General features: G+C 42.8%; 1 protein-coding gene across 3 annotated transcripts in view; it reads left to right on the top strand.

Annotated features, from left to right (window-relative positions):
* fer (fer (fps/fes related) tyrosine kinase) overlaps positions 1-26,931 on the top strand; it is a 119,141-nt gene that overhangs the window by 51,039 nt on the left and 41,171 nt on the right. For all 3 annotated transcript variants that reach the window (XM_078396383.1, XM_078396382.1, XM_078396379.1), the window contains 2 exons: positions 1,206-1,395; positions 25,366-25,458. In XM_078396383.1, the coding sequence (XP_078252509.1) occupies positions 1,206-1,395; positions 25,366-25,458 (283 nt within the window). The remainder of the gene's footprint in view (positions 1-1,205; positions 1,396-25,365; positions 25,459-26,931) is intronic.

The raw sequence follows: 26,931 nt of genomic DNA, 5'->3' as shown, positions 1-26,931 counted from the left end.
GAGTTCAATCTTGGTTTCATCAGACCAGAGAATCTTGTTTCTCATGATCTGAGTCCTTTAGGTGCCTTTTGGCAAACTCCAAGCAGACTGTCACGTGCCTTCTGTCTGGCCACTCTACCATAAAGGCCTGATTGGTGAAGTGCTGCAGATATAGTTGTCCTTCTGGAAGGTTCTCCCATCTTCACAGAGGAACTCTGAAGTTCTGTCAGAGTGACTATCGGGTTCTTGGTCACCTCCCTGACCAAAGCCCTTCTCTCCCAATTGCTCAGTTTGGCCGGGCGGCCAGCTCTATGAAGAGTCTTGGTGGTTCCAAAGTTCTTCCATTTAAGAATGACGGAGGCCACTGTGCTCTTCGGGACCTGTAATGCTGCAGAAATTGTTTTGTACCTTTCCCCAGATCTGTGTCTCGACACAATCCTTTCTTGGAGGTCTACGGACAATTCCTTCGTCTTCATGGCTTGGTGTTTGCTCTGACATGCACTGTCAACTGTGGGACCTTGTATAGACAGGTGTGTGCCTTTCCAAATCATGTTCAATCAATTTAATTTGCCACTGGTGGACTCCAATCAAGTTGTAGAAACATCTCAAGGACATTCAATGGAAACAGGATGAACCTAAGTTCAATTTTGAGTGTCATAACAAAGGTCAGAATACTTATGTAAATGTAATATTTCAGTTATTTATTTTTAATTACTTTGCAAAAATTTCTAAACACCTGTTTTCACTTCTTCATTCTGGGGTATTGTGTGTAGATTGATGATTTAAAAAAAAAGAATTTAATGCATTTTAAAATAGGCCTGTAACGTAACAAAATGTGGAAAAAATGATGGGGTCTGAATACTTTCTGAATGCACTGTAACCATTTGCCACAGTTCCACAGTTCCTCTTTATTCACTTGCACCAAACCTTTTCTTTGGAAAGACTGTTCAAGCTACTCTTAGCTTTTTTCATTCAAAGGGCTAATAGGTGTACTTTCTCTGGTTTCTTTATCGAACTGAAATCCCCCAATTGTTTCCCTAACTTTCCTAGTTTTGTCTTGAATGTGGTAATATATTAAAAAAATATATTAACTTTTGTTTATATTGTGATGGGTGTTAATTCTGGGTGAGTTATTTTAAGGAAAGGTTATTGTCATTGCATGCTGTTAGGCTCTTTCTGAAAGTAAATGGTGAACATAACATTTATTCAAAATGTCTTTCCACCAGCATTGTGCTATTGCTGAGTCAGAAGCAGGCATTGGAGGAGCTGAGACAAAATGTCCAGCAGATGAAGTGTACTGAAGTTAAACTCTTTGCACAGAAAAAGTTATTGGATCATACGGTCAAAGAGAATGATGGGAAGGAACCACCTCCAGTGCTGGCCTATGAAGATGATGCAAGATCTATTACTTCACTGGTAGGCTTAAATATATATTACATCCTGCACTGATATTTATTCATGTTTAATAACTGATGCAAAAAATAAGCCAAATGAGAAAATATCATTAGTCTTTTTGTCTGATCTATCAAATGCATTTGGGGGGTAGTATATATCAATACATTTGATTAGGCAGAATAACAAATCCTTACGTTATAAAAGAGTTATAAATGTAAAATGTTACAGATTATAACTTGCAAAAGAAATTTATGGAGAAGTAAAAAACCATGTTAATTCGGTAATATTCAAAGCTACAAATACAAATTAAATTATGACTCGCATTCTGAAGATTTTATACAGCATATTAAATATTCTAATTGAATCTCAGCAGCTAAGTGATGTAGCATTCTGATTATCACCTAGTTGTTAAAATATTTTCGTTTTATTTGAACCAGACGCCTGGCCCTTCATCAAAAATGTAATTCAAAAAGTAATTTCACGCAAACAGCAAAACCTATGAATACTGGAAATTTGAATTAAAATATGAAAACTCTGTACACTTAACAGGTCAAGCTGAGTTAACGTTGCAGATCATTACATTTCCTTCAGAATTGGGAACTTGTTTTAGGTTTCAGAGAATGGGGATGGGTGAGTGTGAAAATGAAGAGAGACACAGTAGCACAAAAAAAATGCAGTGCCAGCTGAGTGAGTACTTGGTTAGTACGTGAAAGATTGGTACTTGCAGTTGATCCATCTGTAGATGATGTAGATATAAGGAATTATATGAGAAAATGAAGATGTGAAATAAAATATTGCAGTCGCCGTAAGTATGAAATGAAAGAGAATGTCATGATATCCAGCAGACCAGATAGCAACTGTGTAATGATGCAAACAGGTTTTGAGGATCCTGATCAAGGATGAAGAAAGAACTCTTCTACCATTAAATTCTGGTGTAGTTAGCCAATTCTTTTTAAGATTCACCCATTTTGAAGTATCACTTTCACACATCTCCAGGTTAGCAGGGCTCATTGAAAAGAGAGAAGCGATGGCCATGTAGGGAAATGTAAAACAGGTGGCCACCTGCCTATCAGATTCCCCAGGCATTACATTTGCTTTGCACACTCCATTTCACGTTCCCTGCGCAGTTCGAATCCTCCCAACTAAGGCAAAATGTAATGAAACAAACAAGTTTAAAGAATTCAAATAATTGATGAAGAAAGAACACTTTAACCGCATAAGATTAAAAATGAAACATTTATTAAAGTGACAATAAAAAGCATGAAAATAATGCTTCTTAAACCCATCAACTGCACGTCAGTTACACCTATTGACGGCTCGGCCTGGATTACCCGAGGCACCATTCTGGCTATCAGCCCAACAACAAGTTCAATGAGCTCGCGTACAGCATGCATTAATACTTTGTCCTTAATCTACAACAGTCAATTATGTTTTCAAGCTATCTTCCTATGTCAAACAAGCAGGCTCAGTTAGGAAAACACTTAGGTGCTTGGAAAAATAATTTTGATTTTTTGGAAGAATTAGTCCTCGTATCATGCAACTACAAGGACATATAGTGGTAAAACAGGCCAGACTTTTATACCCAGAGACATCTGAGTTTAGCTCAGATTAGCCAACTGCAGCACATTGGCACAGCTGATAGAGCTGCTGCCTCACAGCACAAGAGACCCGGGTTCAATCCTGATGTTGGGTGCTGTCTGTATGGAGTTTGTACATTCTCCCTGTGACCATGTGACTTTCCTCCAGGTGCTCTGATTTCCTCCCAAATGCAAAGTCCTGTGGGTATGTAGGTTAATTAACCTCTAAATTGCCCCACATGTGTTGGGAGTGACTTAGGTGGAAAAACAGAGAACGAGTGTGAATGGGTGATCCAGGCTCTATCTGTAAACTAAACTAAAAAGCTCAACTTCTGGTATCATAAAATAACTTTTGTTTTCACTATTATTTCATGTTACTTCCCCATCCTTCTCCTTTCACTGCTTAACAACAGTTTGCTATAAGTTATGGCAATGAAATCATATCCTGTTAATTATGGTCCATTACTCATTTTGTTTGCTGGCTATGATTTGTTTGCTGGCCATGATTTTTGGAGTCTCAACTTAGATACAGAAGAACCCTTTTCATAAATTAAATGGTTAAGTATTATTGTGGTGTTACCTCATCCCTATTCAAACATTTCAATATTTTTTATAAATGACCCTGCACCCAAAATTAATAAAAATTAAGGAAAAAAACCCCAAAATAACAAAAATAATGTTGGAAGCATTGAAATCGGCCATACAGTATGTATGGAACAGATATTGCCTGATATTTCAGATTTCTATCCTTCATCTGAATTGATAGATGATCTTTTATAAACTAACTTTAAAAGGTGAACGAAGAAAACAAAGAATGAAGCACAGATACACACAGACACTGTATATAGGCATCTTTACACTTAATATCAGAGTCACATTATTTGAGAGTATTCTCATGACTTATGATTATATACTGTCTTTCTGATCACTGAAGTTTTATATTAATTGTATTTTTTGTTCTAGACCTTGCACAATAGATGCCTTGCACAATAGTTACATTATTTACAAGACAAAGTTGCAGTTAAGAAAATTGCAATATTATTCAGAGAATTGTCTGTTGCTGCATTAAAAGCAGTTCATAAATTCTGGTTTTTAGTTTACAATTTTCTGTCCAGTTTCTGTTTTGTCTCTTTGTGTAACTTTCTATAAAATTATTTGTATAATTGTTTCAGCCGCAGAAAAGCTATTAAAAAAAAAAGCAGCAACTCCTCAATTTTCTGATGTTGTTAAATCCTCAGCTAGTATAATCCAAGTTTTGCATCAAACAAGAATTACGATTAAATTAAAACTAGAATAAATCTCTGTGACAAAACAATTGTGATTTTTTATTATAACTTTTAGTTAATCATTCTTTGTACTATTTGCTGATTTTTTTGTTGGGGGGAACCCCCCCCCCCTTTTCCTAAAGAATGAGGACATCTCCAATGCCCTTGTATGGAACACCTCATCCTGGGTGCAGATGTGGCGTAGACTGAGGAATTGGGAGTAGGGGATAGAGTTTTTACAGAAAGGAGGGTGGGAAGAAGTGTAGTCAAGATCAGGAAACAGGGCGGGAAGAAGTGTACTCTATCCCCCACTCCCAATTGCTCCATCTGCGCCCAGAATGAGGTGTTCCATACAAGGGCATCGGACATGTCCTCATTCTTTAGGGAACGGGGGTTCCCCTCTTCCATTATAGATGAGGCTCTCACTAGGGTCTCCTCAATATCCCTCAGCTCTTGCTCCCCCTCCCCCTATTCGTAACAAGGACAGAGTCCCCCTTGTCCTCACCGTCCACCCCATCAGCCATCGCATACAACATATTATCCTCCAACATTACCGTCACCTCCAACGGGATCCCACTACTGGCCACATCTTCTCATCTCCACCCCTTCCTGCTTTCCGCAGAGACCGTTCCCTCCGAAAATCCCTGGTCCATTCGTCCCTTCCCACCCAAACCACCCCCTCCCCAGATACTTTCCCCTGCATCCGCAGGAGATGCAACACATGTCCCTTTACCTCCCCCCTCGATTCCATCCAAGGACCCAAACAGTCTTTCCAGGTAAGGCAGAGGTTCACCTGCACCTCCTCCAACCTCATCTACTGTATCCACTGTTCTAGATGTCAACTTCTCTACATCGGCAAGACCAAGCGCAGGCTCGGCGAACGTTTCGCTGAACACCTCTGCTCAATCCGTCTTAATCAACCTGATCTCCCGGTGGCTCAGCACTTCAACTCCCCCTCCCATATCCAATCTGACCTTTCTATCCTGGGCCTCCTTCATTGTCAGAGTGAGGCCCAGCGCAAATTGGAGGAACAGCACCTCATATTTCGCCTGGGTAGTTTACACCCCAGCGGTATGAACATTGACTTCTCTAACTTCAGATAGTCCCTGCTTTCCCTCCCTATCCCCCCTTCCCAGTTCTCCCACTAGTCTTCCTGTCTTCGACTGCATCCTATTTTTGTCCTGGCCCCTCCACTGACATCAGTCTGAAGAAGGGTCTCGACCCGAAACATCACCCATTCCTTCTCTCCAGAAATGCTGCCTGACCCGCTGTGTTACTCCAGCATTTTGTGTTTATCTTTGTTTATTTAGTTCCAATTCCTGATCAACTTGCAGAAATGTTGTGCACTCAAAGTTGAATTTGCCCCTGCGATTTCCTAAATTTTTTTTGCATTTCATTTTATGTACATCAGCTTCTACAGAGAAGGCAGGTACAGGTTACTGAGCTGGATGATCAGCCATGATCATATTGAATGGCGGTGCAGGCTCGAAGGGCCGAATGGCCTACTCCTGCACCTATTTTCTATGTTTCTATGTTTCTACAGACAGTATGTCAATGGCATAGTGTGGGTCCCACTGTTAGTAACATGTAAAAGAACTAAAAGTTTTGGATTGCTTTATTCAGAGAGCAAATATTATCTGGACTCTTAATATTCTTTCTGCTATATTGAAGGAAAAGAACAGTTTCAGTTATTTAAATGTTTAGAAATACGTTGCATTGAATCAACTTTCCAAAAATCAATGGTATGAAGTTTGCATTTTCATTCAAAGCAGAACTGTCAGTCCTGTCCAATCTTACTGTGGGAATGTACCAGCAATTTTTGGCATCTGCTCTCGTATAGTGAAACACAGAAGTGCTGCTGAATGAGAGGATAACAAAAAAAACCCATAGAAATGAAAAATGGTTCCAGCAGAAATGTAAATAGTTAAAACAGAAAAGGAGAGTAGGTGGAAAGTATCAAAGGTAGCAGGGGAATTTTAAGGCTACTACTTTGAAAATAAATTGTGTATGACATAACTTATTTTCAAAACATTAACGATAAAGTTGTTGTTGAAGGTTCTTGTAAGGAAACAAAGAAATATAGATCTGAGTAAACAAAAGTAATTAAGGTGAGAGAAGTCTTGCATGGAGTATAGACACTCGTTTCAACTATTTGAGTCACATGGCAAGTTCATGTGCAGTGACTATTATGTGAGAAAGAGAATGCTTGGTGCTGTTGGATTACAGGGCTGTTTCTGACAATGAAACACAAAATTGTATTTCAGTCAGCTCTATCGTGAAGACCATTTGAATTTCAGTTCTGCATCAGAAATGGGGATGTGTCAGATTTCATCCCTTCTCTAAATAGCTGCCTTTTTTTAGAAATACATAGAATTTAACTGAATCGGTCATTGAGTGTAACAAGGAAAATGGTAAAGGAGGTATCATGGTTGAGTTGATTTGTTTTGATTCTAATCCTTCACATAAACTGCTACTTTTGCTCCATACTAGAAGATTAAAATCCAAGACTGTTTCTAACTACTGAGTCCATTTTTACATTTGTCTCATCTAATAAGCGAGTTCGGTATTCTGACTGAGCATGCGCAGGTCATAGGTCACAGGGCAAAGAATTGTCTCTAGCTCCTCTGTTCCATGTAAACAAATCTTCGTTTTATCCGTTTTTTCCAGTTTTTCATCGTTTCGGTAAGAAAAAAAGGTTATCCACTTTGGCGGCAAAAACAAGGAGGCAGATTATAATCTCAACTGTGTTAGGTTAGGTAAGGGGGAAGTGCAGCGAGACCTGGGTGTCCTTGTACACCAGTCACTGAAAGTTGGCGTGCAGGTACAGCAGGCAGTGAAGAAAGCTAATGGCATGGTTGCCTTCATAACGAGAGGATTTCAGTATCGGAGTAAAGAGGTTCTTCTGCAGTTGTATAGAAACATAGAAACATAGAAACATAGAAAATAGGTGCAGGAGTAGGCCATTCGGCCCTTCGAGCCTGCACCGCCATTCAATATGATCATGGCTGATCATTCAGCTCAGTAGCCTGTACCTGCCTTCTCTCCATACCCCCTGATCCCTTTAGCAAAAAGGGCCACATCTAACTCCCTCTTAAATATAGCCAATGAACTGGCCTCAACTACCTTCTGTGGCAGAGAATTCCGCAGACTCACCACTCTCTGTGTGAAGAAATGTTTTCTCATCTCGGTCCTAAAAGACTTCCCCCTTATCCTTAAGCTGTGACCCCTGGTTCTGGACTCCCCCAACATCGGGGAACAATCTTCCCGCATCTAGCCTCTCCAACCCCTTAAGAATTTTATATGTTTCTATAAGATCCCCGCTCAGTCTTCTAAATTCCAGCGAGTACAAACCCAGTCTATCTAGTCTTTCCTCATATGTAAGTCCCGCCATCCCAGGGATCAATCTGGTGAACCTTCTCTGTACTCCCTCTAAGGCAAGAACGTCTTTCCTCAGGTTAGGAGACCAAAACTGCACACAATACTCCAGGTGCAGTCTCACCAAGGCCCTGTACAACTGCAGCAGAACCTCCCTGCTCCTAAACTCAAATCCTCTTGCTATGAATGCCAACATACCATTCGCTTTCTTCACTGCCTGCTGCACCTGCATGCTTGCTTTCAATGACTGGTGCACCATGACACCCAGGTCACGTTGCATCTCCCCTTCTCCCAATCGGTCACCATTCAGGTAATACTCTGCTTTCCTGTTCTTGCCGCCAAAGTGGATAACCTCACATTTATCCACATTATATTGCATCTGCCATGCATTTGCCCACTCGCCTAATCTATCCAAGTCACTCTGCAGCCTCCTAGCATCCTCCTCGCAGCTAACACTGCCACCCAGCTTCGTGTCATCCGCAAACTTAAGAGATGTTGCATTCAATTCCCTCGTCCAAATCATTAATATACACTGTAAATAACTGGGGTCCCAGCACTGAGCCTTGCGGTACCCCACTAGTCACTGCCTGCCATTCCGAAAAGGACCCGTTTATTCCTACTCTTTGCTTCCTGTCCGCCAACCAATTTTCTATCCACCTCAACACTGAACCCTCAATACCGTGTGCTTTAAGTTTGTACACCAATCTCCTATGTGGGACCTTGTCGAAGGCCTTCTGAAAGTCCAGATATAACACATCGACTGGTTCTCCCTTATCCACTCTACTAGTTACATCCTCGAAAAATTCTATAAGATTCGTCAGACATGATTTGCCTTTGGTAAATCCATGCTGACTTTGTCCGATGATTTCACCACTTTCCAAATGTAATGCTATCACATCTTTAATAACTGACTCTAGCATTTTCCCCACTACCGATGTTAGGCTAACTGGTCTAACATTAGGCAGGAAATATCCACATTAGGCAGGAAATGGTTTTGGGTAGACTGATGGGACTGAAGGCTGATAAACCCCCAGGGCCTGATGGTCTGCATCCCAGGGTACTTAAGGAAGTGGCTCTAGAAATAGTGGAAGCATTGGAGATCATTTTTCAATGTTCTATAGATTCAGGATCAGTTCCTGTGGATTGGAGGATAGCAAATGTTATCCCACTTTTTAAGAAAGGAGGGAGAGAGAAAACGGGTAATTATAGACCAGTTAATCTGATATCAGTGGTGGGGAAGATGCTGGAGTCAATTATAAAAGACGAAATTGCTGAGCATTTGGATAGCGGTAACAGGATCATTCCGAGTCAGCATGGATTTACGAAGGGGAAATCATGCTTGACAAATCTACTGGAATTTTTTGAGGATGTAACTAGGAAAATTGACAGGGGAGAGTCAGTGGATGTGGTGTACCTCGACTTTCAGAAAGCCTTCGACAAGGTCCCACATAGGAGATTAGTGGGCAAAATTAGGGCACATGGTATTGGGGGTAGGGTACTGACATGGATAGAAAATTGGTTGACAGACAGAAAGCAAAGAGTGGGGATAAATGGGTCCCTTTCGGAATGGCAGGCAGTGACCAGTGGGGTACCGCAAGGTTCGGTGCTGGGACCCCAGCTATTTACGATATACATTAATGACTTAGACGAAGGGATTAAAAGTACCATTAGCAAATTTGCAGATGATACTAAGCTGGGGGGTAGTGTGAATTGTGAGGAAAATGCAATAAGGCTGCAGGGTGACTTGGACAGGTTGTGTGAGTGGGCGGATACATGGCAGATGCAGTTTAATGTAGATAAGTGTGAGGTTATTCACTTTGGAAGTAAGAATAGAAAGGCAGATTATTATCTGAATGGTGTCAAGTTAGGAGGAGGAGGAGGAGTTCAACGAGATCTGGGTGTCCCAGTGCATCAGTCAATGAAAGGAAGCATGCAGGTACAGCAGGCAGTGAAGAAAGCCAATGGAATGTTGGCCTTCGTAACAAGAGGAGTTGAGTATAGGAGCAAAGAGGTCCTTCTACAGTTGTACCGGGCCCTTGTGAGACCGCACCTGGAGTACTGTGTGCAGTTTTGGTCTCCAAATTTGAGGAAGGATATTCTTGCTATGGAGGGCGTGCAGCGTAGGTTCACTAGGTTAATTCCCGGAATGGCGGGACTGTCGTATGTTGAAAGGCTGGAGCGATTGGGCTTGTATACACTGGAATTTAGAAGGATGAGGGGGGATCTTATTGAAACATATAAGATAATTAGGGGATTGGACACATTAGAGGCAGGAAACATGTTCCCAATGTTGGGGGAGTCCAGAACAAGGGGCCACAGTTTAAGAATAAGGGGTAGGCCATTTAGAACGGAGATGAGGAAGAACTTTTTCAGTCAGAGTGTGGTGAAGGTGTGGAATTCTCTGCCTCAGAAGGCAGTGGAGGCCAGTTCGTTGGATGCTTTCAAGAGAGAGCTGGATAGAGCTCTTAAGGATAGCGGAGTGAGAGGATATGGGGAGAAGGCAGGAACGGGGTACTGATTGAGAGTGATCAGCCATGATCGCATTGAATGGCGGTGCTGGCTCGAAGGGCTGAATGGCCTACTCCTGCACCTATTGTCTATTGTCTATTGTCTATAATTCCCCGTTTTCTCTCTCCCTCCCTTTTTAAAAAGTGGGATTACATTAGCTACCCTCCAGTCCTCAGGAACTACTCCAGAATCTAAAGAGTTTTGAAAAATTATCACTAATGCATCCACTATTTCTGAGGCTACTTCCTTAAGCACTCTGGGATGCAGCCTATCTGGCCCTGGGGATTTATCTGCCTTTAATCCATTTAATTTACCTAACACCACTTCCCGACTAACCTGGATTTCCCTCAGTTCCTCCATCTCTTTAGACCCCCGGTCCCCCGCTATTTCCGACAGACGGTTTATGTCTTCCTTAGTGAAGACAGAACCAAAGTATTTGTTCAATTGGTCTGCCATCTCCTTGTTCCCTATGATCAATTCACCTGTTTCCGACTGCAAGGGACCTACATTTGCCTTAACTAATCTTTTTCTCTTGACATATCTATAAAACCTGGTAAGACCACTTCTGGAGTATTGTGTACAGTTTTGGTCTCCTAATTTGAGGAAGAACATGCTTGTAATTGAGCCAGTGCAGAGTAGGTTCACGAGATTGATCCCTAGGATGGCGGGACTGTCATATAAGGAAAGGTTGAAAAGACTAGGCTTGTATTCACTGGAGTTTAGAAGGTGAGAGGGGATCTTATAGGAACATATAAAATTATACAAGCTAGATGCAGGAAAAATGTTCCCAATATTGGGCGAGTCCAGAACCAGGGGCCACAGTCTTAGAATAAAAGGGAGGCCATTTAAAACTGAGGTGAGAAGGAACCTTTTCACCCAGAGTTGTGAATTTGTGGAATTCTCTGCCACAGAGGGCAGTGGAGGCCAAATCACTGGATGGATTTAAGAGAGAGTTAGATAGAGCTCTAGGGGCTAGTGGAATCAAGGGATATGGGGAGAAGGCAGGCACGGGTTATTGATTGTGGACGATCAGCCATGATCACAATGAATGGCGGTGCTGGCTTGAAGGGCCGAATGGCCTCCTCCTGCACCTATTTTCTATGTTTCTAAATACTGTTTTCAAAGCTGTTAATTTGGTGTAGATATGGTTAATTAGTAAAAACTACAATGATTCCGTAGGTTTTTTTTGCTTTATGCGGCGAGTTTCCCTCGACTCTCCCTGACTCTTTAACTTGTCCCTGGGCCGTGGAACCGCGGCGGCGGCTGTGGGAACTGGAGGCAGACGTTCGAGGGAAACAGGGCCAGGGAAGAGAGTAGAGGAGCAGTGCAGATCTCACTGGCGCTGGGAGAGAGAGGGGAGGGAGAGAGGGTGGAGAGAGAGGTGGGGGGGGAGTCGGGGGAGAGGGAGCAGCGGGTGAGAGCGGGAGAGCGGGAGCGCGGGGCGGGTGTCAGAGAGGTGAAGGAGCCATCTGCGCCACTCCTCCACTTTCTTCCCTGGCCCCCTCTCCCTCTAACGCAGTGAAATAAGAACAAACACAAATGTTGTAGTTGTTGTTCAGAAGCCCCGGGGTGAGCGGTGGCGGTGAGTTGGGAAGTTTCCTTGAGATTGCCGGTAGCTTCTGCCTCCAGTCCCCGCAGCCGCCGCTGCGGTTCCACGGCCCCGGGACAAGTTATAAAGAGTTGGGGAGAGTTATGGGGAACTCGCCGCATAAAGCAAAAAAAACCTACAGAATCATCGTAGTTTTTACTAATTAACCATATCTACACCAAATTAACAGTTTTGAAAACTATTTTCTTACCTATACGGAGAAAAACTGGGGAAAAACGGATGAAACGAAGATTTATTTACATGGAACAGAGGAGCAAGCGGCAATTCTTTGCCCCCACAACCTATGACCTGCGCATGCTCAGTCGGAATACCGAACTCGCTTATTGGTTTTACATTCCATTCAGTCACAATGAAATCACTGGCGTAATGTTCTCAATTTTAAGTTCTTGGATAGTTCAGATGCATCTGTGACAGATCTGGAAAGACACGAATATCTAAAGAGGAACATTATATACGAACAAAATTTTAAATGAACAGGGTATAATTAGTAGCATCAATTTAGTAGCAGTAGTTTATTGGACAGTTTTGATTCCATTTGCAACATCTTCGCGGATAGTACAGTCCATGATTACATGCAGGTAGACCCACACAACATGAAGGAGAACCACTAATTTGAGTGGCAGAGGTTGAATTTAGAATTGTGGGCATTATATTCTAAGAGTACTGGAGTTCTGCCGAGATCATAAGGAAAATTACTCCTACGCCATTTCTCAAGATCAATGAAGAGTTGCTTTCATTTTAGTTCTGTGGATTCTGTCGTGATTGAGGCCAATGTGATACACGTACAGATTTGGTTTGGCAGGAGATCACTTTGCTGCAATTTGTGTGGATAAGTTGTGAGGGTTGGGATTCCTTTGACTGTTCTCACTGGACTTCTGACAAGTGCACGCAAAGTTATCGGTAACATCCTAAATCCTCCTTCTCCACTTGTAGTAGTCATAAGCTGCAGATTCCCAGGGGGTGGTGGGTGGGAACAGGGCCGGATTAAGCTAGTGCGGGGCCTGTTGCTAGGATCGCCAACTTCCTCACTCCCAAATACGGGACAAGGTGACGTCACCCCCCCACACCTCACGTGACCTCACCCAGCCAGTGGTCACACGCTCCCGCTCCACTAATGGCGGCTGCCCAGGCTGCGATGCGGGTTGCTACGCAACCTCCGTTAGGCAGCGCCTGGGCCTACATTGTCCGGAGGTTAGGGTTGCCACCTGTCCCGTATTGGTTTGTCCCGTACGGGACCATCCTTGTCCCTTATTAGGCCTGGGGGCACTGTAGGCCCAGACAGTGTCGGGAGGAAAAAACTGCAGATGCTGGTTAAAATCTGTGCCTATCTTCCAGAGGTCGGAACATTGTAGGCCTGGACGCTGCCTAGCGGAGGTTGCGTGGCAACCCGCCTCCCGGCCCGGGCGGCCACTATTGGTGGAGCAGGAGCACGTGGCCTCTGTCTGGGTGAGGTCACGTGGGGCCGTGACGTCACCTTGTCCTGTATTTGGGAGTGCTATAGTTGACACCCCTACTGGAGGTAGACACAAAATGCTGGAGTAACTCAGTGGGTCAGGTAGCATCTTGGGAGAGAAGGAATAGGTGATGTTTCGGGTCGAGACCCTTCTGAAGGGTCTCGAGCCGAAACGTCACCCATCTTCTGCTGGACCTCCATGAGGCTGGCGGCGAGGACTTTGCCATGGAAGACGAGGGCGACGAAAGTATCCACAAACTGAAGGAGAAGGTGAAGAAGAGGAAGGGGTGAGGATTTGGCTCCGAGGAAGACGCTCGATCCAGGCTGTGAGAAGACTACGACTCCGTGAAGCAAGACGGTGACGGCCCAGGCCCTGAACGCTCGGTGGAGGGATGGATCCTGTTTGTGACCGGGGTCCACGAGGAAGCCACTGAGGAGGACATCCACAACAAGTACGGTGAGTTCAAGAACCTGCACCTCAACCTGGACCGGCACACCAGCTACCTCAAGGGCTGCGCTCTGGTGGAGTACGGGACCTGGGCTACAAGGAGGCGCAGGCGGCCATGGATGGTTTGTATTGGTCAGAGCTGGCCGGGCAGCTCATCAGCGTGGGGCTTCATCAGGGGGCCCCCTAGGAGCAAGAGGCGGAGTGGCCGCAGGAGAAGCCGGAGCTGGCCAGACCAGAAGCGTCACTGAGCCGGGACGGAGTGTGGAGCGACCGGTGGGACGGAGCGCCGGGGACCAAGAGGTTTCCGCAGATCGCCATGCCCAAACTGAGCGGTGCGTTACAGGGGACGTTTAATCTCAGTCGGGACTGTTGTGGGGCAGAGGAGAAGGTGGCGAGGGAAGGGTGCAAAAACAACTCAGAAATAAAGTATTTTCGTTTTTTTAAAAATCTTCAGTCTGAAGAAGCATTTAGTGCGGGGCCTTTGAAAATGCGGGGCCTGTAGCATAAGCAACTTTTGCTATTAGGTTAATCTGGCACTGGGTGGGAAAACGTATTCAAGGAAGTGTTTAAAAATACTAGCAAATTTTGTCCTCCGTCAACCTGCGTAATATTTTGCCGTTGCAGATTTTGGAATAAAATATTTGGCTTGGGAGTCTGGTGAGAAACATGCAAATGATGTGGCCTCTCCGATGGAGCCAACTGAACATAATTTGGTTTTAGAGATGTTGTCCTGGGAGAGCACACTGGGTAGAGTTGGTTTGCTTATGCTGCAAATGGATTTGGAAGATTTTGCAGACATGGAAACGGTGGTATCAAGCCAGTGCTTTGAGGTGCCTGATGTACGTTTTTCACATCTCCGAAGCATTTTGGATGCTGGGGATTACTGCGGCTTTGTTTATCATGGACTCTGAGCCTGGTTTGGAGTCTTGATCTTCAAACACCCTGGTTCAAAAGCTGTGCTTTAGTTCATTTTGAAAAGAGAAAATGGTTCAATTTTCAGGATCTTGTTTAATCAGGTCACCTGTTCATCAGGTTAGATTCACTTCTCCATGGAGCTTGTTGCTGGAAGGGTGCACCATTGTGGCATGGAAGATTGAAAAAAGTTCACAGACATCTGTGGATTCATTGATTGGGATCATGGCTGGTTTTCATGAAAATAAGATGAAATTAATTTCCGAAGGCATCCTGATTTGAGGAGGATATTCCACTGCTCCTCCCAATTGATAGAGTAAAAGGCTTCAGTTATGGGTGCTTTTGACTACATTTTGCTTGGAGTTGTCACGTGACGAAGAGCACATGAGCCTCTTGATGGATGTATTCACTCTGATTTGGAAAACAACTCTTCAGCCACTGGAAGGAGATGAGAGATGAATCAGGGGTTTTGCAAAAACCTGAGACCAAAAGGAGAATATGAGAAATGCCCACAAGATCAGGCAGTGTCCGGGGAGAAAGAAAAAGCTGACTTTATATAATAGATATGTGATATATAGCAGTTCTGAAAAAAATAGGAAAGGGTAAGTTATTGAAATCTATATTTAGTCCCAAAGGCTTCAAAGTGACTTGAAGAAGGTGAGGTACTGCTCCACCAATTTACATTGGGGTTTGTTAGAACGGTGTAGGAGGCAACAGAAAGAAAGGTCAGAGTGAAACTGATGGAGAATTACAATGCCAGGTAGGAAAGCTCAGGGTTGCTCTTGCAGATGGAGGCGCTCTTGAATAGAGGCATTCTGCCAAGGGATCAACCAATCTGTATTTGACTATCCAGTATACAAGAGACCTCATTGTGAGCAACCAAAGCAAAACACAAGATTGGAAGAAAAGAATTGCAGTGACAACTGAACATATTTTTCTAAATCCCTTCACAGTGGAAAGTGTTGAGATAAAAGAACAGGTGCCTCATCTCCAGGGATTTTATGAGAAAGTGTGATGTGAAGCATAATGGTCAGAAAAATGGAAGAGTGAACTAGCAAGCCGCCATGGGAAGGGTCCCTTCATAATGCTGGAAGGGAAGGAATGGATATGTCTTGGAATCTGCTTGTAAGAAGCAAAAACTGTGAAGGATGATCCATTGAATGTGAAAGTTACTTCAGGATTCAGGATATCTTTATATGTCATCCAAAAAACAAGTCTTTTGGACGAGATTTCATCACCCACAGTCCAACAATAAGAGCAATAAAATAAGCAAATTACACAACCCCAACCAACACAAAACACACAAAAAAAAGAAACATCCATCGCAGTGAGTCTCCTCCAGTCCCCTCCTCACTGTGATGGAAGGCTAGAATGTCTTTTCTCTTCCCCTGCCGTCTTCTCCCGCGGTCAGGCTGTTGAGGTTGCCACATTCCAGACCGCGCCGGACGGTGAAAGGTCCTCAGCGGGCCGACCCAATCCCCGCGATCCGGGGCGGGCGAAGATGCTGCCGCTGCTGCTGCACGTCGGGGCGGTCATGGCTCCCAACATTGAAGCCCCCGCCGAGCAGAGAAAATTCCCGCGGCCTATTTCAGGCCGCGCCGGACGGTGAAATGTCCGCAGCGGGCCGACCCAAGCCCCGCGATCCGGGGCGGGCGAACACGCTGCCGCTGCCGCAGCCGGAGCTCCCGATGTCGGCATCCACGTGGCCTGAGCCGAAGGCAAGTCACAGCCGCTCCCGCAGCCTCCGAAGAAAAAAGTGGAAGGTGATGACCTGGCAAACCCTATTCTTGTGGCCTTTGGGAGAGTGGATGAGACCAAAGGTGCTATTTCAACTAAGAGAAGAACACAACACTCAAAAAACAAAGGTGTCTCAAAAACATTCCAGTGTAAAGACTCTTCAATGAGACAGAGAAACTGGGAAAATAGCTGTGGGAATCAATGGGCTTGCCATGAATGCTGCAGTACTTAAAGCAGTATTAATTGAATCATCTTTGCACCAGAAAATGAATTGTGAGGGAGGCTGAAACAAAGGCCCATGCAAATTTCTGTAGCTATACCTTTCGATCTGGAGGAAATGAGTAGAGTAGGAGGAGTTGCTGTTCAATGTAAGAGTGAGTTCAGCAGTGGAATAAATGTGTTGGTGGAGAGAAACTGACTGCTTGTGTTCAGGGCAGATGAGGAGGGCCCTCAGAGTATCTTGGTTTGGGATTCAGTTATAAAGGGATTGTACATGGTGAAGATGAGCAGATTGGGATGAGAAAATGGAAGCTGTTAAAGAGGTGTGACTCATCAAAGTATCAAGTGAGAAAAACTAGATCAGGGAGGAAAGATGAAGTCAAAGATTCAGCTAGTTCATTGAGGCATGAGTGGGCTGAAACAGTGGGACTGCCTGGGCATTCCTGCATGCACATCCTTGGGGAAGAAGTAGAAGCACACTATGCAGGGTTGTGGGGTTGGGGGAACTCAAAGATTGGATGCTCTGGAGGAAGGATCTCCCAAAAAAAGATAGTGTTTGTCTGGGAGGCAATAGCCTGATTCTCTTTGATGGGGTCACGGATGTATCCAAGAGCTGATGTACAGCCTCTGGAATATTGAGCCTATTTAGACAAACCACAGCAGTTTCAATCTTGTAAGAAATTTTGAACACTATATCTGAGTTTTGAAAACCAAAGAGAGTCTTGTAGCAGTAAATGAGGGAATTGAAAAAAAATGATGTCAATGTTATGGTGGTAGATTGTGATAACAACAGAAAAAAAGCTCAATGTTATGTTGGGCTTTGATTTTGCTGCATTCTGGATATAAGGGCAATGAAATCGAGATCTCTGCTGAGAACTGAGCATCCAGGATTATGAATGAAGGAATGAATGAATAAGTTTATTGGCCAAGTGTGTACACACACAAGGAATGTGCCTTGGTGCTCTGCTCGCAAGTAAAAACACGAACAAACAGTAAACAATTAAGAATAACACATAAAATATTAAAACATTAGGAATACAACATTACAGTTTAAACATGAGAGTGAAATAAACCAGAGCAAAAAGAGACTGCAGACTTTTGGTATTGAGTAGAGCTACTACTCGCGGAAAAAAGCTGTTTTTATGTCTGGCTGCGGCGGCTTTGAAAGTCCAGAGTCGCCTTACAGGGGGAAGCGTTTCAAAGAGTTTGTGGCCAGGATGAGAGGAGTCAGAGATGATCTTGCCCACTCGCTTCCTGGCCCTTGCAGTGTACAGTTCGTCAATGGGGGGGGAAAGTTGCAGCCAAGAGGAGTCATTAGCTGAGAACTTGCTCCTCAACTTCTCAGAGTACCTTTCCTTGGTAGCTCTGATTCCTCTTCTCATCTTGTACTTGGCCTGCCTGTAGAGGTCTGCATCCCCACTCCTGTAGGCCTCATCTTTTGACTGGCAGAGCTGTCTGAGTTCTGCTGTGAACCAGGGCTTGTCGTTGTTGAATCAGATCCGGGTCTTAGTGGGAATGCAACTGTCCTCGCAAAAGCTGACATAGGATGTCACAGTGTCTGTATATTCATCGAGGCTTGCGGTTGCTTCCCTGAACACATTCCAATCAGTGCAGTCAAATCAGGACTGTAGTTTTTCAATGCCCTTGCTTGTCCACCTTTCTGACCACAGGCTTAGCAGATTTTAGTTTCTGCTTGTAGGTCAGAATAAGGTGAACTAAATAATGATCAGAGAGACCCAGAGCCGCGCAGGGAACAGAGCAATATGCGTTCTTGATTGAAGTGTAACAGTGATCAAGTGTTCTCTCCGCTCTGGTGGGGCAGGTAACATGAAGTTTACTTTGGAAGCTCACGACTGCGGTTAGCCTTGTTAAAGTCCCCCAAAACAATGACCTTGGAGTCCGGGAAGTCACTCTCAACCCTCAATAGCTGGTCAGCGAGTTGCGTTTGCGCCACACGTATGCAGGCTTGGGGGGAGATGTGAACTCCAGCAAGAATAAAATAGGTAAATTCCCTCGGAGAATAAAAGGGTTTGCAGTTGATAAAGAAAGATTCTAGATTGGGGGAACAGAAGTTAGATAGTACCGTGATGTTGCTGCACCAGTCCTGATTAATATAGAAGCATATTCCACCTCCTCTTGTTTTTCCCACTCCCTCTGCCTTGCGCACGGTTTGCGAGGATCACAGAAACATGGCAAGGCATGGGACTGAGTGAGATACGTCTGGAACAAAATGAAGGGGGAGAAAGATTTTTTTACATCTGAAAAGAATGCAATATATCATGTGTTGAGGTGCTTAATGTGATAAACAATAAAAATGAGCAATGGATCAGAACAGCTTTGAAATAGAAGTGGGCAATGTTGCTGACAATATTCATGTTGTATTGCTGAGATTGAACCAGCAGATGGCAGCAAATGAATTGGCCCTACTTTAGTTTTATCTGCCCAAGCTGTTTTTCAAAGATTGCATCTTTGGATTCCCCAGAAAAATTGCCAAAAAGAAATTCATATAGAGTCATACAGCGTTAAACCTTTGGTCCAACTTGCCCACACCGACCAATACGTCTCATCCGAAAATCAACCTTCAACCATCACCCTCTGCTACCTTCCATGAGGCCAATTTTCAATCCATTTAGCTATCTCTCCTTGGATCCCATGGGATCTAACCTTCCAGAGCACCCTACTATGCCAAACCTTGTTGAATGCCTTGCTGAGGATGAGATCATCTATCAATATTAAAAATTGGTTGTGTTTAGTTGTGTAATTTACAAAAACTAATTGCTATAGATTGAATTTTAACTGCAGTGTCCAGTGATTATATCTCCATTCTGAAGAAGGGTTGAGACTGAAAAAGGGTCCCAACCCGAAATGTCACCTATCCATGTTACCCCGAGATTGCTGCCTGACCCATTGTTTGCTTACCCTGTATTCTTGCTTCTGGGCTACCCTACCATAAAAAAACAGATTGTTTTATCTATCCCTCCCAACAACTTCTCTAAAACTTAATAGTATTTTTTTCTCTCTCTTTTCCAGTTCTGACAAAGAGTTTTTGATCTGAAATATTAAATCTGTTTCTTTTTTCCATTGATGCTGCCTGACTGCTTAGTGTCCTTTGCATCCATTATGGTACATTACCCCAATCCCATACTGATTTTATTTTAAACATATCTTTCAAGTGTGACTTTGTCAAAAGTCCAAATACGCTAATACAATTAATCTCTTCTCCCCATCCCAAAGATTGCTGGTTGTTGTTAATTGACCACTGTAAATCAGATGGGAGAATTGGGTAACAGATGGATATATAGGGAAATAGTATGATGGGATTACTTGGAGAGCCAGCAGAGAATCAGTGGGATGAACAGTGTAGACTCGGCGACCGTTTTGCCGAACACGTGTTCGGCCTGCCAAAACCTATTGGATCTCCCGGTTGTTAACAATTTTAACTTCTCTTTCCCCATTTCTCCAGGTGCTCGGATTTCCTCTCACATCTCAAACACTTGCCGGTTTGCAGGTTAATGTTCTTGCGAATATTGCCCCTAGGGTGTGGGATAGAACTATTGACGAGTGATCACTGGCCGGCACGTACTCAGTGGGCCGAAGGGCCTGTGTCCACGTTGTATCTCTAAACTAAAGTAAACAATTGTCAAAAGCTGTAAGGTTATCTTGACTGCCATATATGGCCGTGAAATTTAAGTTCATCTTTCGAATGATAGGGAAGGAAAGAAAGGATGAAGTATATCAATAATGATTGAAGATATAACATTGCTGGAGGCAGAGAACTATAAAAGGCAAATAATTAAAAGCAATAAAATAAAGTAAAACAATTCAAACTCACCTATTTCCATGCTTGCTGTGCAAATGAGACTAGTTACAATGAGCAGTTTTATAAAGCAGTTTCTGGATTTAAAAATAATCTAATTGCACAGAATAATAGGGTTTATTGTTTGTAAGTTTGTTGTTTTTCAAACATCTGAATATAGATGATCTGCATGAACTAAATTGGAAAGAGTTGTTTGGAATGCATTTACTTTGGCGTGTTCTTGCTATCCTCAGCTGAAGTGGTTTTGTCGAGTATGATCGTATAAATTAAGCCAAGAGAGGAAATTAAATGAATCGCAACTCAGGCTCATTCTATGCTGTTTTCGGCCATGCCAGCAGAAAACTGGCTACAAATGCATAACCTCTCCACTTCTGAAGCTACAGAAAAGATCTTCCCATTTTTTATCATTGTCTGTGCCTGCTCTTCTGTTTGACAATTTTTCATATTGCCATGTAAATTAGGAGCATGTAGGTACAATTGCCATTCATGGCTGATCTGATGACTTCAACTCCACATTGCTGCCTATCCTTACTAATCTTTCACCCGTTATTAAGAGGATCTCCATCTGCCTTAAAAATATTTGAAGACTCAATTTCCGCTGTCCCTTCAGGAAGGGGAGTTCCAAAGATGTACAACCCTCTAATAGAAAAGAGTTTGCTTCATATTTGTCTTAAAAAGTGACTTCCTATTTTTAAACAGTGACCCCATTTCTGAACACTTCCACAAATGGAAATATTTGCTGCACCATTACCCTGTCAAAAAGCTTCAACATCTTATGTTTCTATCAAGTCATCTCTCATTCCGGTTTGGTTAATGTGTTATCTGATTAAGTCAAACAGTACATGTGTACAATCAAGCCATACAATAGGTAGTTCAAAGAGAAAAATGCTGGAGTTCAGAATATAGTGTTGGTATTATCGAGTTACAGTGACAAAGAAAGAGCAAATAAAAAAATGTCCGCCATGAACTTGGTTGGAAAATGGGGACTTCACCCTTATTTTATGGGTGCAAAGTAGTCTGACAGCAGCAGGAAAGAAGCTGCTCCTGAATCTGGTGTTACCTGGCTTCAAGCTTTTGTATCTCTTGCTTGATGAGAGAGAGGAGAAGTGGGAATGTAAATGGTCCTTTGAAACTCTGGTGTACTTTAGTTAAAACTCTGCTTTAACTATACTCTATCTAGTTATTCCTCTTAAGATAGCCCACTAATTCCAGCTATTAGTCAAGTAATTATCTAACATAACTCCAACACGTTAATATCCTTACTTAAATAAGAAGACCAGTGTCATTCATTGTACTCCGGATGTGGCCTCACCAGTGCTCTACGTAACTAAATCATCAGCTCGTTTGCTTTTATTTTTTCAATAACCTTTACCTTACAAAATGCCTTCTGGAAATACTATCCATAGGAATATTTCCATTTATCCATAGCATACTTTACTACTTCAGAGAATATTTTTAAGAATGATTTCCATTACACAACTACACCTGATTTTCTTATATATTTTGCTCTTTAATAATAATTTCTTACATTTTTCTGCATTTGTTCACAATTCCTGTTAATAGTTTCATAAGTGATCTGAGCTTGAGGCTCAGTTAGAGATTGGTAGATATGACATTGTGGGGAGTGCAGAGACATGGCTGCAGGAGGATCAGGATTGGGAACTGAATATTCAGGGTTATACGTCGTATAGAAAGCACAGGCAGGTGGGCAGAGGAAGTGGGGTGGCGCTGTTGGTGAGGGATAAAAATTCAGTCCCTTGCGAGGGGTGACATAGGGACTGACAATGTAGAATCAGTGTGGATAGAATTGAGGAATTGTAAAGGTAAGAAGACACTAATGGGAGTTATCTACAGGCCTCCAAACTGTAGCCTGGATATAGGGTATAAGTTGCAGCAGAAGTTAAAACTGGCATGCAACAAAGATAATGCCACTGTGGTTATGGGGGATTTCAATATGCAGGTAGACTGGGAAAAGTAGGTTGGGTTTGGACCCCAAGAAAGGGAGTTTATAGAGTACCTCCGAGATGGATTCTGAGAGCAGCTTGTACTGGAGCCGACCAGAGAGAAGGCAATTCTGGATTTTGTGTTGTCCATTGAACCAGATTTAATAAGGGAACTCAAGGTAAAGGAACCGCTTGGAGGTAGTGACCATAATATGATTAGTTTTAATTTGCAATTTGAGAGAGAAGGTTAAATCAGAAGTGTCAGCGTTGCAGTTAAACAAAGTGACTATGAAGGCACGAGAGAGGAGCTGGCCAAGGTCGACTGGAAAAGGATCCTAGCAGGAATGACGGTGGAACAGCAATGGCAGGAATTTCTGAACATAAGCCAGAAGATGCAGGATCATTTCATTCCAAAGAGGAAGGGAATAAAGATTCTAAGGGGAGTAAGAGGCAACCGTGGCTGACAAGAGAAGGTAGGGATGGAATAAAACTAAAAGAAAAGATATACAACAGAGCAAAGAGTAGCGGGAAGCCAGAGGATTGGGAAACTTTCAAAGGACAACAGAAGATAATAAAAAGGCCAATACGGGCCGAAAATATGAAGTACGGGCGTAAGCTCGCCAAGAATATAAAGAAGGATAGTAAAAACTTCTTTAGGTATGTTAAGAGAAAAAGATTAGTAAAGACAAATGTGGGTCCCTTGAAGGCAGAACCGGGTGAAATTATTATGGGATACAAGGAAATGGCAGAAGAGTTGAACAGGTACTTTGGATCTATCTTCACTAAGGAAGACACAAACAATCTCCCAGATGTACTAGGGGACTGAGGATCTAGGGAGACAGAGGAACTGAAAGAAATTTGCATCAGGCGAGAATTAATATTGGGTAGACTGATGGGACTGAAGGCTGATAAATCCCCAGGGCCTGATGGTCTGCATCCCAGGATACTCAACGAGGTGGCTCTAGAAATCGTGGACACGTTGGTGATCATTTTCAAATGTTCAATAGATTCAGGATCAGTTCCTGTGGATTGGAGGGTAGCTAATGTTATCCCACTTTTCAAGAATGGAGCGAGAGAGAAAACGGGGAATTATAGACCAGTTAGGGTGACATTGGTGGTGCGGAAGATGCTGGAGTCAATTGTTAAAGATGTAATAACGGTGCATTTTGGATAGCAATAAAAGGATTGGTCCAAGTCAGCATGGATTTATGAAGGGGAAATCCTGCTTGTCTAATCTTCTGGAATTTTTTGAGGATGTGACAAGTAAAATGGATGAAGGAGAGCCAGTGGATGTAGTATATCTAGACTGTCAGAAAGCCTTTGATAAGGTCCCACACGGGAGGTTGGTGAGCAAAATTAGAGCACATTTTGCTCTAATTGAGAATTAGAGAATTGGTTGGCAGACAGGAAGCAAAGAGTAGGAATAAATGGGTCCTTTTCAGAATGGCAGGCGAGTGGAGTGCCGCAAGGCTTGGCGCTGGGGCCACAACTATTTACAATATATATTATTTCCGTCTCTCCTGAGATGCTGCCTGACCCGCTGAGTTACTCCAACATTTTGTGTCTACCTTAATGATTTGGATGATGAAATTAAAAGTAACAATAGCAAGTTTGCAGATGACACAAAGCTGGGTGGCAGTGTGAACTGTGAAGAGGATGTTAGGAGGTTGCAGGGTGACTTGGACAGGTTGAGTGAGCGGGCAGATGCATGGCAGATGCAGTATAATATAGATAAATGTGAGGTTATCCACTTTGGCGGCAAAACTAGGAGTCAGATTATTATTTCAATGGTGCCAGATTAGGTAAAGGGGAAGTGCAACGAGACATGGTTGTCCTTGTACACCAGTCACTGAAAGTAAGCGTGCAGGTACAGCAGGCACTGAAGAAAGCTAATGGCATGTTGGCCTTCATAACAAGAGGATTTGAGTATAGGAGTAAAGAGGTCCTTCTGCAGTTGTATAGATGCAGATTCTGCAGATGTGAGACCAGTTCTGCAGATGTGAGATCACATCTGGAGTATTGTGTGCAATTTTGGTCTCCTAATTTGAGGAAGGACAGCCTTGCTATTGAGGCAGTGCAGCATAGGTTCACGAGGTTAATCCCCAGGATGGCGGGACTGTCATATGAGGAAAGATTGGAAAGACTGTGCTTGTATTCACTGGAGTTGCATAGAAACATAGAAAATAGGTGCAGGAGAAGGCCATTTGGCCCTTCGAGCCAGCACTACCATTCATTGTGATCATGGCTGATCATTTACATTCTGTAACCTGTGCCTGCCTTCTCCCCATATCCCTTGATTCCACTGGCCCCTAGAGCTCTATCAAACTCTCTTTTAAATTCATCCAGCGAGTTGGCTTCCACTGCCTTCTGTGGCAGAGAATGCCACAAATTCACAACTCTCTGGGTGAAAATGTTTCTTCTCACCTCAGTTGTAAATGGCCTCCCTTTTATTCTTAGACTGTGTCCACTGTTTCTGTACTCCCTCAACATTGGGAACATTTTTCCTGCAACAAGCTTGTCTCGTCCTTTTATAATTCATAGAAATCCTAATTAACTAGAATAATACAGCAGAAAAAAAGACCCATCGGTCTAATGAGACCACACAAACCATTAACACCCATTTACTCTAATCCCATTTTATTGCCCCATGTTGCTATCAAGCAACCTAGTTTCCCCCTGCCCCCAGATTTTACCATTCACCTGCACACCAGAGTTAGTTTACAGTGGTCAATAAAACTACCAACCTGCTCATCTTGAGGATTTGAGAGGAAAACAGAGCACTGGGAAAAAAATTATAGTCACGGGGAGAACATGCAAACTGCATATAGACATAGGTAGGATTGAATTTAGCCCAACCGGCAGCCCCACTGTGCTTCTCTAATTTAATGCAAAATGGTAGTTCAGAAAATGTGATAATGTCTCATGTATTCTTGACCTATATTGAAATATTTAGATTTTAGTATATTAATTGGACGAGAGTTATAGAACATGAAAACAGTCCCTTCGGCTTGACTTGCCCACTTGTTTGGATTGACAAAGATAACGTAATTAAATTTTGATCAGGTTTGATTGTACATGTTTTTAATGAATGTGTGCATTCTGTTTCTTGATTGATTTGTGTTTTTCAGGATAAAGGAAAAGATAAGGTTTCAAAATTTGATTCTATTCGACACTCCATTGCAGGGATGATTCGATCACCGAAGACTTATTTAACTTCGTCCGTAAGTTAACAATATTGTCTTAGACATTATTTGCCATATCATTTTTGCTTTTTTTATCATTAATTTTCAAAACAATTATAAAATCATAAATGTTGCTGGAAAGACTGGAAATCATTCCCCTTATCTAGTTACCCTGAATGTGTGGAGATAGACCATTTTGCATTGCTGCTATTTGTATCTCATTTATAATAATCTGGTACATTTGAGTAATAATTAAGGAAATTAATTAATATTAAAAAACATTGTGACCCAATTACTTTTTCATTTGAAATTGTTCAGTATCAGTTTAAACTTTTCACTGATCTCTCACTTTCTTATTTGCACTTATGCTTATGAAAACTTATTTTTTGTTTAGATTATTATGTTCATTATGTTTCTTACAAACTTGATTGATTTCTTTGAAGAGGCAACAAAGATGATTGATGTGGGTCGAAGGTATCACAAAATGCTGGAGTAACTCAGCAGGTCAGGCAGCATCCAGGAGAGAGGGAATGGGTGACGTTTCGGGTCGAGACAAGGATGGTCTTGAAGCCCTCCGTTTCTTCCTCGACCGTAGAACCAGCCAATCCCCAGTTCAGTCTGAAGAAGGGTCTCGACCCGAAACGTCACCCATTCCCTCTCTCCTAGATGCTGCCTGACCTGCTGAGTTACTCCAGCATTTTGTGATACCTTCGATTTGTACCAGCATCTGCAGTTATTTTCCTACAATGATGTGGGTCGGCCAGATGTTGTTCATATGGTCTGTACTAAGGCATTTCAGAAGGTTACTCATGGTAGGCTGATGCAGAGATTAAGATTTATGGGATCCACGTGCCTTTGTATTCTGGATTCAGAACTGGTTTAAAACCTGAAGAAGATTGGGTATCGATTGAAGAATGTTATTCTGGCTGGAGGTCTGTGACTAATGAAGTTTTGCAGAGATCATTGCTGGGACCTTTGTTTATGATATAAATAAATTATTTGGACAAAAATAGAGATGGGTTGGTTAGTAAGTTTCCAAATGACATAAAAATTGGTGGAGTTGCGAATGGTGAATAGGGCTGTCAAAGGATAGATATGACAAGATATGGATCAGTTGCAAATGTGGGTGGAGAAATGGCAGATTGAGTTTAATCTGGGCAAGTATGAGGTTTTGCACTTTGGGAGATCGAATGTAAGAGGAATATGTACAGTTATTAGCAGGACCCTCCGTAGGATTTATGTACAGAGGGATATTGGGTTCCAATCCCATTCCTCTCTGAAAGTAGCAGTAGAAGTAGATATGGCATGTGGTATGCTTTCTGTGGTCAGGGAGTCATGTTACAGCTTTATAGAACTTTGGAGCATTGTGTGCAGTTCTAGTTGTCCCATTACAGGAAAGATTTGGAGCCCTTGGAGAGGGTGCAGAAGAGATTTACCAGAATACTGTTTTGTCTCCTACTCTACTCTTTCCATACATATGACTGTTTAGCCAGACACAGTTCCAATGCCATC

This window comes from Rhinoraja longicauda, chromosome 3, assembly GCF_053455715.1.
Source record: "Rhinoraja longicauda isolate Sanriku21f chromosome 3, sRhiLon1.1, whole genome shotgun sequence".
Classification (NCBI taxonomy): Eukaryota; Metazoa; Chordata; class Chondrichthyes; order Rajiformes; family Arhynchobatidae; genus Rhinoraja; species Rhinoraja longicauda.
This window is presented reverse-complemented; position numbering and strand designations above follow the sequence as displayed.